General features: G+C 59.7%; 1 protein-coding gene across 1 annotated transcript in view; it reads right to left on the reverse strand.

Annotated features, from left to right (window-relative positions):
* MID2 (midline 2) overlaps positions 1-16336 on the reverse strand; it is a 110126-nt gene that overhangs the window by 79885 nt on the left and 13905 nt on the right. The window contains exon 2 of the mRNA XM_075435708.1: positions 5999-6720. Coding sequence (XP_075291823.1) covers positions 5999-6664 — 666 coding nt within the window. The 5' untranslated portion in view covers positions 6665-6720. The remainder of the gene's footprint in view (positions 1-5998; positions 6721-16336) is intronic.

Consider the following 16336-nt stretch of genomic DNA (forward strand, 5'->3'; position numbering starts at 1 on the left):
CTCAGCCGAGCTGGCGCATGGGGAGTGCCCGCGCTGCCAACGCGTCAGCCCCGCGCGCGCTGCCGCCGCCGAGCAGGGCTGCCCAATGCGGCAGGACCGGCAGTCCCAGGCCGAGCACGGACACGCCAAGCAGCGTGCACCCCAGAAGATCCACTCAGCGGGCGCCCCAGGACCCCCGAGAGCTCATGCCGGGGGGGTTTGGGCAGCCAGCACCCCATAAGGTGAGCTGCAAGAGGGCAACAGACACAAAGATGCCTTCAAACGTGCGATGCTAAAAGGCTTTCGACACAGTCTCCCATGATATCCTCCTAGGGAAGCTGAGGAAGTGTGGGCTGGATGAGTGGTCGGTGAAGTGGATCGAGAACTGGCTGAATGGCAGAACTCAGAGGGTTGTCATCAGCGGCGCTGAGTCTAGTTGGAGGCTGGTAACAAGTGGTGTCCCCCCGGGGTCAGTACTGGGCCCAGCCTTGTTTAACTTCTTCATCAACGACCTGGATGAAGAGTTAGAGTGTACCCTCAGCAAGTCTGCTGATGACACCAAACTGGGAGGTGTGGTAGATACACCGGAAGGCTGTGCTGCCTTTCAGCGTGACCTGGATAGGCTGGAAAGCTGGGCAGAGAGGAACTTGATGAGGTTCAACAAAGGCAAATGCAGGGTCCTGCACCTGGGGAGGAACAACCCCAGGCACCAGCACAGGCTGGGGCAGACCTGCTGGAGAGCAGCTCTGCGGAGAGGGACCTGGGCGTCCTGGTGGACGACAGGTTAACCATGAGCCAGCAGTGTGCCCTGGCTGCCAAGAAAGCCAATGGGTTCCTGGGGTGCATCAAGAAGAGTGTGGCTAGCAGGGCAAGGGAGGTTCTCCTTCCCCTCTACTCTGCCCTGGTGAGGCCCCATCTGCAGTGCTGTGTCCAGTGCTGGGCTCCCCAGTTCAAGAAAGATGAGGAGCTACTGGAGAGAGTCCAGCGGAGGGCTACAAGGATGATGAGGGGACTGGAACATCTCCCCTACGAGGAGAGGTTGAGGGAGCTGGGCTTGTTCAGCCTGGAGAAGAGAAGGCTGAGAGGGGACCTAATAAATGCTTATAAATATCTGAAGGGTGGGTGTCAGGAGGATGGGCCCAAGCTCTTTCAGTGGTGCCCAGTGACAGGACAAGGGACAATGGGCACAAACTGAGGCACAGGAAGTTCTGTCTGAACATGAGGAAGAACTTCTTCCCTCTGAGGGTGACGGAGCCCTGGCCCAGGCTGCCCAGGGAGGTTGTGGAGTCTCCTTCTCTGGAGATATTCAAGACCTGCCTGGACAAGGTCCTGTGCAGCCTGCTGTAGGTGACCCTGCTTCGGCAGGAGGGTTGGACTAGATGACCCACAGTGGCCCCTTCCAACTCCCACTATTCTGTGATTCTGTAATGCTAACCTAAGCCCACTTTCTGCAGGCACCAGCCGGTTCTCCTCCCAGCTCGGAGCGTGCCGCCCCGAAGCCGAGCGGGTGCTGCAGCCTCCCGCTCTGCACGGCCGTAATTACGTCGCCAGATGACTCCTCCAGCAGCGGCGTGCCAAGCCGCTGCCCCGAGAGCCCAGGACGTGCCCCCTCTCACGGCTCCGGCTGAGAAGCCCGGCCTGAAGCAGAGACATGCCCGCACCCTCTTACCAGGGCAAGCGTTGATGGGAATGCCACCTTGCCCGGCGAGGGAGAAGGGAAGGAGCATTTCTCTCTCTGGCCATCGCAACTGTAAACGAATAAAAAGTGGCAGCACAAGGCAAGCACTTCTTCTGGTCGAAGAGAAGTCTCTGTCGGTGCAGGATTACACGCGAGCATTTCAGCGCGGGTCTCAGCACCACAGGTCACGCTGCGCAGGACCTGCTCAGATAGCAAACACCGAAACCTCGACGCAGGCAGAAAACACCGGCAGAAATCCAAGCAGTTAAAAGCATCGTGCCCCTCGCTTGCCCTCCCCCCGGGCCCCTCTCACATCACCCATCTCCCTGTCCTCACCCGCACCGCTCGTCGGGCGAGACTCTGCTGCCAACGCTCCATCTCCCGCACCCGCAGCTCTCCAAGCGCAGCTCTGCCACGAAGCACCTTCCTACCCAAAGAGATGTTCCTCCCTTCCCTTGTGGTCTCTGTAGCTGACAACCCTTGACACGGAGCCATCCCAGGAAAGGGCCGCCGCTGCGCCCATCCCAGGCATCCCAGCTTCAGAAAGCTCCCGGACACGCTCCCGCACCATGCGGGTGATCCCAGCGCTCCCATCCTGCCCAGCATCCCGCGCTGTCCCCTCTTCAACCCAGCCCGGGCTCCCACCTCACAACAAGGGCCGGCTGCGAGTCCCAGCAGCGGGGAAATCCCTGTCTGTCCATCTCGGAAACCGGTGGACGCTCTCACTACAGAAAGTGGAGCAGCGTCGGCCGGCCAGGGCTGGAAGCAGCTGTGGTTTCTCCTGCGCTGTCAGCACCCCTGGTGCTTGCAGCATTAATGCCAGCGGCTGAGCTGGCAGACGACGGTCGGTGTCTGAGGGGAAGTGCACAGCAAACGGAGCCGCTTTCACGGACGAGCCAGCTCGCGGGCTTGGAAGCGCTGGGTGCGGAATCACGCGCCGGGGAACAGCGGCGCAGTCAGAGCAGGAACTCCCTAATCCCAAAGCAACGGGCACTACGTGAGCAACCACGGGGCAGGTCCAAAAACTCAGCCTTACCATCAGGAGAACTGCTCACACCTACCAGCTTCGTTACAACAAACGGGTGGAGCTGAAGATGCACAAAATAAAAAGCCGTAATATGGATTAAAGGGATTAAAGGTGGTTCCTAAAACACCCCGAGGCATACAACGCGATACGGACAGATCGTTGCGGAGCCTCCGTGGGAAAGCCATGCTGCAGGCACGCACGAGAGATTTCTGACGCAAAACAAGCTCGGAGGGGACAGGGAGCACTGGGAGATGGTTCGGGGTTTAGACACAACGGTATGGTTTTCAGGCATTCAGCTCTTCTACAGAGGGAAAAAAAAAAAAAATCCCCTGGCAAAGAGTTTTGCGGAAAGCACAGCCCTCTTGACAAAATGAAGTTACTCAGTTCAAAACCTAATTTTTCCCATCAGAAAAACCAACTTGGAAGGCTTTTCCAGCTTGCTGTAGCTATAGGATCAAAGACGGAGACTGAGAGCAACTGCTCGCTGCTCGACGCCCCGGCGTACCGCAGACCTTCCAGCGCAGGCTGCGTAACTCACCGCTTCGCGACCCGCAGAGAGAAAGGAGGGGGCAGAGCCCTGCGGCGGGGCTCAGGGGGGCTCGGCAGCAGCAGCCAGCCCCATCAGCCGCAGCGCCCGGGCCGCAGCCTCCCGCCAGCCCTCCCATCCCATTTTAATGACTTCAAGTGTTTCAGATACTTCCAAGGATTTCACGTGTTGCCAGAGAAAGCGTTGTGGTCAGAAATAGAGACTGAGGCTGTAGCAGGAAGACAACACAAAGTACTAATGCAAATATGGATTCTGCTGGAGAAGCTCGCCATCGACCCCGTGCAACTCCCGCAGCGGAGGCAGAGCATTAGGGAAAAGCCACCCACGCAAAGCCCAAGCGCTGCCCAGCCAGAGGCAGGGACCGCAGCCACGTCACCGCGGTCCCCCCACGCCGGGGTCCTGCCTCGGAGCTGCCGGCGGGCAGAGGCACCGCAGCCCCCGCTCCCCGGCCAGAGATGGGCAGGACGAACAGCACCGAAAGAACGTTCCGAGCAGAGGAGAGCCGCCCTCCTCGTCCAAAACCACTTAAGACTGTTATTTAAGAGAAAAAAAAAAAAAAACATGGTGTTCTGGCAACCTGCAAAATTTGGCTGGTTGAAGCAGCAATTTATATTGCCAAAAGTTTTTGTCTTCAGCTGAATTTGCCTGGCTAGCTGACACGGGCCGGATTAGGGGGAAAAAAAATATTAAAAGGGTTTTAATTTCTATCCCCAGGTTTCACTGCGTGCAAACATACATGGTCATTTCTTTCTAAGGTTTCCAATTTGCTAATTGAGACATTTCCTCATAGAAAAAGAATGTCCTGGACGAAGGACTGGGCTGCTGGCGCTGGTCCGCAGCTGAGGTGAGGCACGATGCGAAGGCACAGCAAGGTCTGAGGCAAACACCAGCCCCCCCAGGCGCTTGGTGGGCACGCACCGGCCCCAACACCCTCCGGCAGCACCTCGGGGCTGGGGCACGGGGGGAGGCAAGAGCAAAGTGCTGGCCGTCCCCCAGCGTGTCCTGCCCGCCGCTGAGGGTGTTCAACTCGCGTCAGGGGGCAAGTCACACCGGGTTTGGGGGCTTTTTGGAGAAGAGCAGGTGGGAAACCAGCCCAGGAAACTGGACATCTAGAAAGATTTCTTCCCAGGCACTAGGTTGTTTTTGTTTTTTTTTTTTTTTAAAAAAAAGGGGGGTGGGGAATAATCTGGCCTGCAGATAAAAAAAAAGAAAAAAAGTCTTCGGTATTTTTGCAAGAGTGATAGCAGTATTTCTCCTGCCCTCAAAAAACACAAGAGCAGAGAAATCGATTTTGTTCAAAACATTAACAAGACAGAGAGCCAAGAAAAGCACTCTGGGGTCAGAACAAGCCCAGAACATTAAGGGAGAAAGGACCAAGGAAGAAGTGGCTGGAAACACAGGAGAAGGCTTATAATGGGCATATGGCTGCTGCCACAGTTACCACCTCACCGGCGTGACCCCTAATGCGACCAGCTATACATATTTTTTATTTTTTAATACTGAGAAAAAGGAATTAGAACTGTTTTGCAGACTCATGCGGAATGCACGGGGGATGGAGAAGGATTTCTAACTTTATATAGGTCAAACATCCTCCGTACGGGTTCACGTAACATTCAGCACAACCACAGCCACCGCATAAAAACGAAGCGTCAAAGTGGTCCGGAGGGACCCCTGGGAAGTCTGCTCCCTCCCACCCGCAGCGCAGCACAGCAGTAACTCAGTTTGGATCAATACGTGCTCCGAGCGAAGGGGGCTGGAGAACGATCGCCCATTTCTGCCGCTCCAGCTCAGGGGAAACTGGGATGGAAAACGCAGGCTGCCCACCACGGGAGCTCCCTGCTGCTGGGAGCACTGGTCTCGGCAGGGAGACCCCAGGCGACAGGACCATGGGGGAGATCTTCAGAAGCCTCCCCATCCTGGTCAGCCACCAGCCACCTTCTCCACAAGACGGCAGCTCCCCGTGGCTCCGGGACACAGAGGGCTGCTTTCACCCCCCCGCACCCCCAGGTCCTTCTCGGCAGGGCTGCTCTCAACCCATCCACCGCTTCCCAGAGCCCGGCCCTCTCCTCTCCCACAGCGCAGAAGCTTTGAGCAAGCCGGCTGGGGGAGGACATGAAAGCGCTCCCCGGAGCACTTCTCCGGGCGCAGCAGCCCTCGGGCATGGGGAAAGCCTGCAGGAGAGGATTTATGGACAGCAGGAGGGTTCCCACGCGCTGCAGCCTGCAAGGCTGGAAGCCTGCAGAGCGGCTTTCCGAAAGGAAATGCCCACAGCCCGACCCGTCCGGCTCCCACCCTCAGAGAGGGCTGAACAGCCATGGCCCGAGCACGACAGCCTCGGGGGATGATGCTCGCCAGGCCACCCACTGCCACCACGGCTCTCTCACAGGAGAGGACAACCCCCAGGGGAAAGCCACACTCCAGGGGCAACAGCCACGGGGCACCACGGCGCCCGATGACGTTTCTCTGGCCGGAGGTCTGGGGAGACGGTCCCACACCTGGGCCTGGCACACACACCGGCAGGAGGAAAAAAAGATGCCAAAGACTTTGCTCTAATTGTGCAAGCAAGACCCCGCTCAGCCTCCCGACACCGGGGTCCCGGAGGAGCCCACCAGCTGCGTCCTGCAGCCTGCACGTCTTCCAGGAGTTGTTTGGCTTGAGCAAGAGGTGCTGCACGGGGCGTCCGGAACCAGCTCCTGCTCCGATAGCCATCCCTCGGCAAACAGCAGCCCCCGCGGACGGCCTTGCCACGGGCGCGCTGGGTGCTTACCTTCAGCTTCTCGAAGCGATCGCTGAGGGACGCCACTTGGTGGTCCCGGTGGCGGCCCACCAGCTTACATAAGGCACAGATGAGCTGGTCGTCAGCGACACAGTACATGTTCACCTTCTCGTTCTCGTGCTCCAAGCACGTCAGTCCTCGGAAGTGGGCGTCGGGCACGGGCTCCACCAGCCGGTGGCTGGTGAAGGGCTTCTTGTTGGGGTGGGTGGCCCGCAGGCAGCGGTCGCAGTAGGACACCTCGCAGGTGACGCACGTCTTCACCGCGTCCCGCGGGGGATCCTGCTCGCAGAACTGGCAGGCGATCCGCTCGCCGGCCACGGACATGGTAGGGCTGGGGCGGTACGTCCTCTCGCGGCGGCTCTCGCTGGGGGAGTTGGGGCCGCTCAGGGACGCCTTCTGGAAGCGGTCGATGATGTTCTGCAGGGTCACATTCCTCTTGAGGCCCTCCAGGCCCCGGTGGTTGAGGGAGATGACATAGCGGCACGTGGGGCACTGGAAGGCGGTGATGGGCTCGATGGACTCGCTGGAGGAGCAGCTGGACACCAGGACGCGGTGGGCGCAGCTGAAGCAGAGGCTGTGGGCGCACGGCAGCAAGAGAGGGTCTTCGAATAACTCCAGGCAGATTGGGCAGGTCAATTCCGACTCCAGTGTTTCCATCTTTAGTTAAAACGATCCTGATCCAGCATCAAAAACCAGGGAAGGCGGTGTGGCACCTGGGAGGGAGGAGAGCAGAGACATCAGACAGCGGGTCTCCCGGGCAGCTCCTCTCCCCGGGGAGCGGGCGCCCGGGGCAGCCGGACACATCACCCCCGCAACACCCCGAGCTCCTCGCCCCCCGACGCTGCCGTGCAGCCCGGCCAGGCTCACGCGAGCACACACGTCGCGCTGCACCGTCCCCCCGAGCCGAGCTGCCAGCTCGGACCAGCGCCCGGAGAAGCTGCGGGATGGGAGAGCTGTTCGGAGGGGAAGGGAGAAGACGCAGCAGCAAGCTGCTCTCCATCACCTTCCAGCCCAGCCAGGGAAGAGGACTTGGACAGCAAGAGTGAAGACAAAAAACAGGAGGAACCACACGATTTCATGCTGCCCAGGACAGGAACGGGGGCCGTGCTGGTTTTCCACGCACAAAGGCTCAGCTGCCCAGCAAAGACAAACCTCGAAACATCCCCTCCAGCAGCTACACAGTTCCATCTCCGTTTGGTGAAGGGGAAAAGGCGAATCATGTCCTGGAAACTCTGAGCAGAGCGGGTCAGGAGCTCCAAGATACCATCCTCCTGCTCTGTGTTTGTCCCAGCGCTGCCTTTTAGGAGTGCGGCGGGGAAGGAAGAGCAGCAAAATGACAGTCTGCATAGTCCCATCCCTCGGCTGTCCTCCAGCGCACCCCACCAACACCCAGGGATGCCCAGACCAACTCCGGCTGGAGGCAAACGAGCTCGCATTGCCAGACGGCCTCTCCTGGCGGGGCTGGAAGCAGGCTCACCGCAAGCGACCGCGGCTGCCGTCGCACTGTCTCCAAGCTCCGGTTACTCAGAGCACCGAGTCGCACCGGCGTCCCGGCACGCTCCCACACACCGTCCCCTCCGCGCGGCCGGCAGCCACCAAGCTGCGTCTCCACCCGGGATGGAGGACGGGCAAGCAGCAGGCGCTGGGCGGCACAGCAGCAGCCCCATCTCCACGGACCCCGCGGCGGGTCCAGGCTGCGCGCCCACCTCCAGACCCCGCGCCGGCTTCTGGCTCGTCTCCGAGACGAAACGGGAAGAGAACAACGGCCCGGCAGGCGCTAAGGAGAGAAACCGCACGCTTCCCCCTGCTCCCAGCCCAGCTTCGCCGCAGCCACGCGCGGTGACGGGGGCTAATTAGCGAGGAGGGGGACGGGGTGGGCTTTGTGGCAGCCCCGCTGCCTCCGGCTCTGCTCTGCGTTAGAGGCAAACCAACAATCAATTAATCAACCTCGCTGCTTCCCCATGGGGACCCGGTGGAGGGAAGCACTGGAAGAGCTGCTCTCTGCTCCGAGTTGGTGTGCCACCGCTCCGGGTTGACAGCGGCTCGGAACATCTCCCGCAGGACAGGGAGCGTTTAATCATCTGGGAAGGGGCAGCCGGGCAGGGTCTGGCCGCGCGGTGCTCGGAGCGGGAGCTGAGCCCTCCCGGGGGACGCTCCGTGCTGGAGGGACAGCGTGAGCTGGGCAGGAGCTCCCAGCCGAGGATGCGGGTTTCTTCCCAGATTCCTCGCGAAATGGGTCTGGCGAGGGGGTCACCTACACGGCAAACGGCCTGGGACGTCGGCGCTGGTACCCAGGGGTGGGAGAGCCGTAGCTGGGTGCTGCCACTCACTCATCACCATCTTGGAGCAAGGACGCCTGGCCCCAAGCTGTCACCTTCTCTTTTTCAAATCCAAGGACCCAAAGCATATTCCTCTCTCCAGGCCACATCTCAGCAGCCTTCACCAGGAGGGAGACTTTGCTTTCTAATTAAATCAAAGTCAGGAAGAGACAAAGAGCAGCAGCAGTCACCCAGGGGAAACCACGTGCTGCCATCCCCTGGACCCGGCTGCCCTGGCTTCTCTAGCTGTTTCAGTCCTGTCGCACGTCACCACCGACGAGCAGCCAGCATCGATGACAGCTCCCGGGTGCCAAACTCCAGCTGCAGTCCCAGCCGCCCCCCACCAACACACAGAGCATCTCTCAGCCTCCTGGCTTGCAAGCAGCGCTGCACTGGGCGTTATCGCATCCTGCTCCCGTTAACTGACGAGCCCAGGCTTTGCACGACGGACGTTGGGCCAGGTTTGAGAGCTGAGCATTGCTCGCCTGCCTGCAGATGCCAGAAAGCCACCCAAAGTCCAGGCCTGGCTGGCTGAGCCTCTGCCCACGACGCGCCCTGTCAGGGCACCCCAGGCAGAGCATCAGGAGACGGATTCAGCCCCACTGGCAGCGGTGCTGGCAGCCGTGCCCGGGCATGGCGGGGGTCTCTGCGTGCCCACCCCGGGCGGATGGCTGCTTCCAGGGCCCGTGAGCGGCACAGTAGGCAGGTGCCCAGCCGGGACCTGCCCGCACCGGTCCCTGCCTATCGCGCCATCTCTTCCTAATTGCCTGGAATGGCACTTGCAGTGCCTGGAGGAGATCTTGAGCTCTTCCCCGCACCAGCTCACAGGGCTTATAAAATTAAGCAATTGGATATTCAGATATGCTAATGCTGCAGCAGGCTTATCAAAGCCCACCCAAACGCAGCCTGTATATATGTATATACACGTACATGTATCTAAAAAAATGTATTTCTATTTTTTTCCCCCCAACAGAGACAGTGGAAAAACAGCTGCGTCCAAACAGCTGAGAAGCGCAAAGGCTCCAGCAGCCCCCTCCCTGCGGCCGCGGTGCCACTCTCAGGCCTCGGGGACATCCCAGCCATGGGAAAGCGGCGAGGAGGAAACGCTGCTGGGCGCCCGCCCGGAGCTCGCTGCGCGGCAGCCATGCCCTGCCGCACAGCGGGCTCCGCTGCGGGGCCCGTCACCGCCGCGGCAGCTCCCCGGCCCTTCCAAACCCTACGAGCTGCCCCTGGAGCAGGGCTGGTCCCCTGCTTCGCCAGGACGCCCCGGGCAGAGCGGCTGCCTCGCCGTAGAGCCCGACGCCCCGGGCTGCGCGCACAGCCCAGCGCGGGGAGCGGAGCACCTCGCACCGCTCCGACTCACTCACAGAGTCCCTCCAGCCAGCAAAAGAAAAAAAGGACAAGAACAGGATTTGTCTCAGAGTCTGACCAACATCGGGGAAAATAATTTCAAACTCAGGATTGGTGCACGAGGCTCCCGAAGAGCCTCTGCAGAGCGGCGCAGAGCTCTCCCGCAGAACCGATGCCGCGCTCCCGCCTGCTTCGCTGCCAGCGGAGGCGAGAAGACGCGGAAGGTTTGAGCGGCCTTTTGGTGTTCCTGAGGGCCATTCTCACGTTCGTCGTGTTTCGCGTGCTGGGACAGCATCCTTCAGCTGCGAGATAACCGCGAGGAGCCCCGGAGCGCCGGCGGGAGCGGCGCGGGGCGAGGAAGCTCGCTCCAAGGTGCACCTGGGCGAAGCAGCTGGCGCGGCCGCCGCAGCCTTTCATGCCGCTCACTTTGATGTCGGCTTTGATGTCCAGGATTGACGTGGCACGAGCAATAGCCGATCAGATTAAAATCGGCTTTGTTTAGAGTCATTAACTCCCTAAATATAAAAAGTTGTAGAATATTAACGCGGTTTACAAGCGGCCCCGTGTCATTTGTGCCCAAGGGCCAGCCGGCCCCGGCCCCTGGGAAGCTCCCGGCAGCCGGGCAGCCCTGCGGGCACAGCCAGCAGCACTTCCACAGAGCAGTGATGGAAAACGGAACATTTCTGCTGTGGAAACGCCTGGGTGGGATTTCTCCCCTTGCGTAACACACGCAGGCACGCAGCGTCCTCCCGGCACGCACGCAGGGTGCCTTCGCTCGGCACGACGGCCGTGAGGAGCGGCTGCGGGTGGGTGCAGTCGCTCTGCGCAGCCGGCGAGGTGCGGGCAAAGTACCCGCTTGCGTCACCGCGAGCTGCGGGTGCGTGCAGACCCACAGCCATCCCCACGTCCCCACGGGCCGCTCCGTGCCTCCCTGCTGAGAGGCAGGGTGAGAGACACAGCTCACGGAGAGGATAAACACAGGAGAGGTGCTCAGAGCCGCGGCCCCTCCATCCTCCCCGGGGTCACCGCGCAGGGTGGTGGGAGCCCACCGGCTGCCACCCGGAGCCCCCATGCCCGCCCAGCAGCAGGGAACGGCACTCGCACCCCGGCCCTCCTCGTCCCATGGGGCAGCAGCTCTTGGTGTCAGCACCCCAGCCCCTGCAGCCCACCGACAGCGTCACGGATGCTGCTCCCTAGGCACACACGCACCCCGGCGCGTCCGTCGAGACCCAGCACCGCCCGCTCCCGGATACAAATGACCCCGATGAGAAGCGCCCGCTGACGCTGAGGAACAGAATCGGCTGTTAACAGAACCAGTCAGTTTGAGGTCTGCTCAAACCCCAAGAGAAATAGAGAAAAAAATAGTAAAAAAAAAATAGTAAAAAAAAAATAGTAAAAAAAAATAGTAAAAAAAAAATAGTAAAAAAAAAATAGTAAAAAAAAAATAGTAAAAAAAAAATAGTAAAAAAAAATAGTAAAAAAAAATAGTAAAAAAAAATAGTAAAAAAAAAATAGTAAAAAAAAATAGTAAAAAAAAAATAGTAAAAAAATAGTAAGAAAATTAATTGATGACTGCCAAGAAAGAAAGGCAGAGCCAGAAGGGAAGGGGGAAGGCAGCAAGCACCGGGCTGAGCAAAGCGATGCTGTGGGTGCTGCGGAGCCAGTGGCAAAGCCAGCCACCGCGACACAGAGCGACTGGAGCTTTTACTTTGAGCCCAGATTTTTGACAGGCTCTGCAGCCCGTGTGCTGACTCGGAGCAGCACAAGCGCGGCGAGCCACAGGGGTGCACGGGATGTCTGTTACACCAAGGGCTGTCTGATGCAAAGGTTCCCCCTTCCACCTCTCGCAAACTATTGTTATGTACAAGATCAAAGCCAAACACGCTTCATTTCTACCTCGAGCTCAAAGGTTCGTCGTAAGTGATGCCGAGGATTGCCACCAAGGAAAGAAGGGAAGAGAGAGAGAAGTGGCAGGAGGAGACACCGCCCACATCACCCCGTCTGTACCTGGGAAGGGGCATCCTGGTGCGCACCACCTAAGGCCATGGTTGGCCAGCCCAAAATTCCCCTTGCTCCCTCCGACCATCTTTAGGCAGCCCAGAATTCCCCCTGCTCCTTCTGCTTGCGGTTCCCCGTGGTTCCTGCTGCAGGAGAGCTCTTGCTCACGCGTCCAAGCCGTGCAAGCCCCGTGCCGTGCAGTCTGGATATCAAAAATCAATATGACGCTTTGTATCTGTGTTTAAAACCAACGGCTGTGACCTCTTTTCATTTCTCAGGCTTGGCCACAACCACACCTTGACGCCGGTCCTCCCAGCCCTGCCCGCGGCCAGGGACACAGCACGAGGAGCGTCGCAGCCCTTCCCAAGCCCCGCCAGTTACGGGTTTGATTATTTAGGATGCAATTCTCAGTGCTCTCCAGGCATCAGCGTTTAATTTTTGTAATTTTTGGAGAGTTTATCAGGCTAAAAAACCCGGTCCCACCCAGCATTTGGGTGGCGACAGGTCAGCGCGCCTTGAGCACGGCGAGCACCAGCCTTCGCCGAGCCGGACACAGCAGCCCCTGCTTTCCTAAACGCTTTCAGAGAACTTAATGTGCAGCACCGCACGTCTGCGGGTCACCCCTTCCCCTCCAGCACACCCTCCCGACCTCGGCCAGCCCCCACTTCCCCCAGCGTTCGCCAGCTCCACCTGAAGCTTCTCCCAGTCTCCCCCAGCACCAGAACTGGGCAGAGCTTCGCCAGCCCACACTGCAAACCCTCTCTCCCCTCTGGACCTGCTCAGCCAAACGCCAAGTGTGAGTTCTTTCTTCCTTCCTTTTCCCTTCCCCCCGCCTTCCCTCCCCCCTTTTTATTTCTCCCCCCGCCCCCCCTAAAAACTTACGCCCAAATTGCTTAGCCACTTCCAAGAACAAGGCTTAAAAAAAGCTATGTTGCTCCACCCGTACATTAAAAAAAATTAAAATAAAATATGGCAACCCTTTCCTTAATTGGCTCCCCGACAGCAGGATGTAAAATCTGGGCAGCAGTTGTCTGTGTGCTTTGTGTTGTCCTCGGGAAAATTAGCTCGAAATTGGATCGCTGTTCAGGGAAAAATAAAAACCCCATCCAGCAGCCACGTCCCATCGCCGAAGAGCCCCGGCTGCCCGCGCAGCCCCCGCTCCGGCCGGGCAGGGCCCCCGCCACGGCAGGGACCCGCTCCCCGGCGGGACAGGGCAGAGGGGCTCCCCTCTGCCAACACCAGCCTTGCCAACGAGCTGCCCCAAACCCACCCTCGGGACAGGTCTGTCCCAAGAGAAACGGGGGGCTACGAGCAAAAATAGCCCCCGACTGTGTAATTAGCGACAGCTTCCTGCCCAGCGAAGATACTCGAGGGAGGGAGAGGAGGCAATCAGGCTCATCCAGCCAATTTAGACCTAGCATCACCTAATTTTTCTGTGCTTGACTTGCAACCTTGATAAGCCGCTGTGTGCAGAGCCGCTATGCATATTTAACACCACATTTCAAGCTTAAAGGCGCAGATAGTGAAGAGCATCCTTCAGCCAGGCTGCCACAGCAGCATGGGCCTCTTCACCTGCAAGAAAGCAGTAAATCTTTAATGCAGTGAATTCTCCTCCCAGTAAATCCGAAAACCTCAGACACAATTTGGTCTTTCCTCCCACAGCTCCCGCCTTAACAGTTTCCTTAATAGCTCCGTGAATTTGTCCGAGGCTTTCTGAAAATCCAAATAATTCATCTCCCAACTGCTCTCCTCAATCACCTTATTGCAATACTGAAAAAACAAGCAAAAAAACCCCGATTAAACTGGATTTCCTGTACAAAAACCATGCGCCGTTGTCCTTAATCTGTCACACTGAAGCACAGGCATTTCCACACGAGCTTTAATTATTTCCTCAGCCAATTTGCTTGGTGCTAAAATAAAGCTGTCTGCTCTGTAATTCCCACAGTTCTTCTCGTACCTCTTTAAATTAAGGACAGAGCAGAAGAGGCTGCGCTCCCGTGCAGCAGTTGCTTTTAATGAGAGATTACTTTTTGCTGGCAGTTCAGCCGCTTCGTTGTTAAATTCCTTCAGCAGGGCTGGCTGGAGCCCCCCGGGTGCTGGCGATTTGTTGCTCTGTAATTTCTCTGTTTGCACAGTACCTCACTTCCCTGGGGAATTTCATCCTCATCGCTGCCCATGTTGTCTTGACTGATGGGACGAAATGGTTTCCCTTCATCACAACATCCTCTTCCTCCTGAACTTCTCCCATCCGGCTCCGGTGTCGGAGCGGGGCTCCTGGGGCTGGGGAGGGCTCCCAGGGGGCTGCTGGGGTGGGTGCTCTCAAACCCCTCTGCCCTTGCAGCCTGCACAACTCGTTTTGGGGGGGTTGCCCCCCGCCATCCCAGAAGGAGGATTACTCCCAAGGTGCACGCTCCGCACGAGCCTTCGTCACCAGCACGCAGGCACTGCCCCAGCCAGGGCGCCCGAGCCCCCCTGTCGGCATCACCAGCCCAGCACGTCCCACCGTCCCCACTCCCTGCTCTGCTCTGGGGCGCTGGGCTTTCCGCCTGCGCTCCCTTCTCTCCCCGACAGCGTCTCTCCGGCAGCTCCACGAGCCTCCGCCACCCGTCACCCCCCGGATTCCTGCAGCTCCTCCACAGAAGAGCAGCCTTCCTCCCAGCAGGCTCTCCCCACTGCTCCCCCACACCCAGCTCGCCCTGCTGTCCTCCTGCCAGCGCCGGAGCTGAACCCTTCCCAGTGCTCTGAGCGGCTGACAACGCTTCCACAGCTGTGCAGGAATCCATTGATTACGCCATTTGTTCTGGTGATGGCGTGAAGCCCTCCCATCTGCAGCTGCCTCCGACGTGCCCGGTGCGAAATCTAGAGCCAGACTCCTGCGGGCCGGAAAGCACAACATAGGGAGGGCTCCCGACAGCGGGAGGGGGCTTTCGGTCTGATGTTCAGCATCAGCTGCTAACGCTGTTGGCCAGCCTGACAGGACTGCAGCGCGGGATGAAGCGCAGAGGTTGTGTTGTCGCTTTAAGCCGGTCATGACTACACACGAGCACCAGCCGTCACCAAGCTGTGCTCCCCATTCACCGCTATCAGGTGCCAGCCTTGCAGCACGTCGTCTGGAATTCATGGAGAAAACCAAACCCAAACCCACCAGCACCCACGACAGCCCTCCGCAGAGGAAACCAAACCCAAACCCACCAGCACCCACGACGGCCCTCCGCAGAGGAAACCAAACCCAAACCCACCAGCACCCACGACAGCCCTCCGCAGAGGAAACCAAACCCAAACCCACCAGCACCCACGACGGCCCTCCGCAGAGGAAACCAAACCCAAACCCACCAGCACCCACGACAGCCCTCTGCAGAGGAAACCAAACCCAAACCCACCAGCACCCACGACAGCCCTCTGCAGAGGAAACCAAACCCAAACCCACCAGCACCCACGACGGCCCTCCGCAGAGGAAACCAAACCCAAACCCACCAGCACCCATGACAGCCCTCCGCAGAGAAAACCAAACCCACCAGCACCCACGACAGCCCTCTGCAGAGGAAACCAAACCCAAACCCACCAGCACCCACGACAGCCCTCTACAGATGGAGCCGAATGCCTCACCCACAGAGGCAAAGCCCTCGGCGTGAGCCCGGCACCACTCATGCTTGGGATGAGCAGCAGCAGCCCCAGGGAGCTCCTCTTCGGGTACCCACACGGCTCGAGGATGCTCTGGCCAAAGCCCATGAGGTCTCCACCAGGGAGAGACCTCGCTGCCCTCCAGCACTTCAGACAGGCAGGCTCCAAACACAGCAAGGTGCAGGGCATCCCCCGGTCCCCTCGGACTCGGCCGGTCCCTGGAGCGCAGCACAGCTGCTTTGGATCCCGACGGACCGACGCAGCTCCCCGGGACCCTCTGCGCTTCGGCAACGAGCAGACCCGGGGGCTGCGGCAGCCAGGCTCACCCTCCTGCAGGCAGCAGCCCCTTGCAGAGCTCCTCTCCATGCCGTGCTGTGTCCATCTGTCCGTCCAAGCCTCCCCAGCCGCGTGGTCCTGCCTGGCACTGCCACAACCCAGCAGCCCCTGTCCCTCTGCCAGCTCGGGGGATGACGCCGCGCAGCCGGGGGTCACGGTGATGGCGGGCAGCCCCAGCCCACGGTGCCAGAGCCAGCGACCGACTCCGAGGGCTGCAGCGGCGGCGGGAGAAGCCCCACCTTCCCGAGACCGGCACAGATGCGAGCGAGCCACTTCCAGCCCAGTCACTGGGGAGAGCAGCTGGGGGCTTGGCAGACCACCAAACCGGCATGTCCACCCATCCCACAGCCCTGCCAGCCCCTGCAAAGCCCCCTTCCCTACCCACCAAATCCCTGCTCTGCCCCCGGTCTTGCCACCTCCCTCCCTCCTTCACCTCTCCGGCAGTTCTTTGCTCTCCTGTCACCCCGCTCCGACGGCCTCTCCTCCGTGCCCAGCACGGTCAGCCGCCGCTGCACGGCAGGCGAGCCAAACGCGGCACCAGCGGCTCCCGGGAAGAGCCCTGTGCCCGGCCAGCTCCTGCCGGACCACGCATCGCGGCAGGTTTCCAACCCCAGCCCTTCTCCACGCGCACCCCGCAGCTCTGCGTCCTTCCCCTCTTCCTCTGCCGCTGCCTGCAATGCAGCTCCAGCCCAGCAACGTCCCCGCA

This window comes from Opisthocomus hoazin, chromosome 14 (genome assembly GCF_030867145.1).
Source record: "Opisthocomus hoazin isolate bOpiHoa1 chromosome 14, bOpiHoa1.hap1, whole genome shotgun sequence".
NCBI lineage: Eukaryota > Metazoa > Chordata > Aves > Opisthocomiformes > Opisthocomidae > Opisthocomus > Opisthocomus hoazin.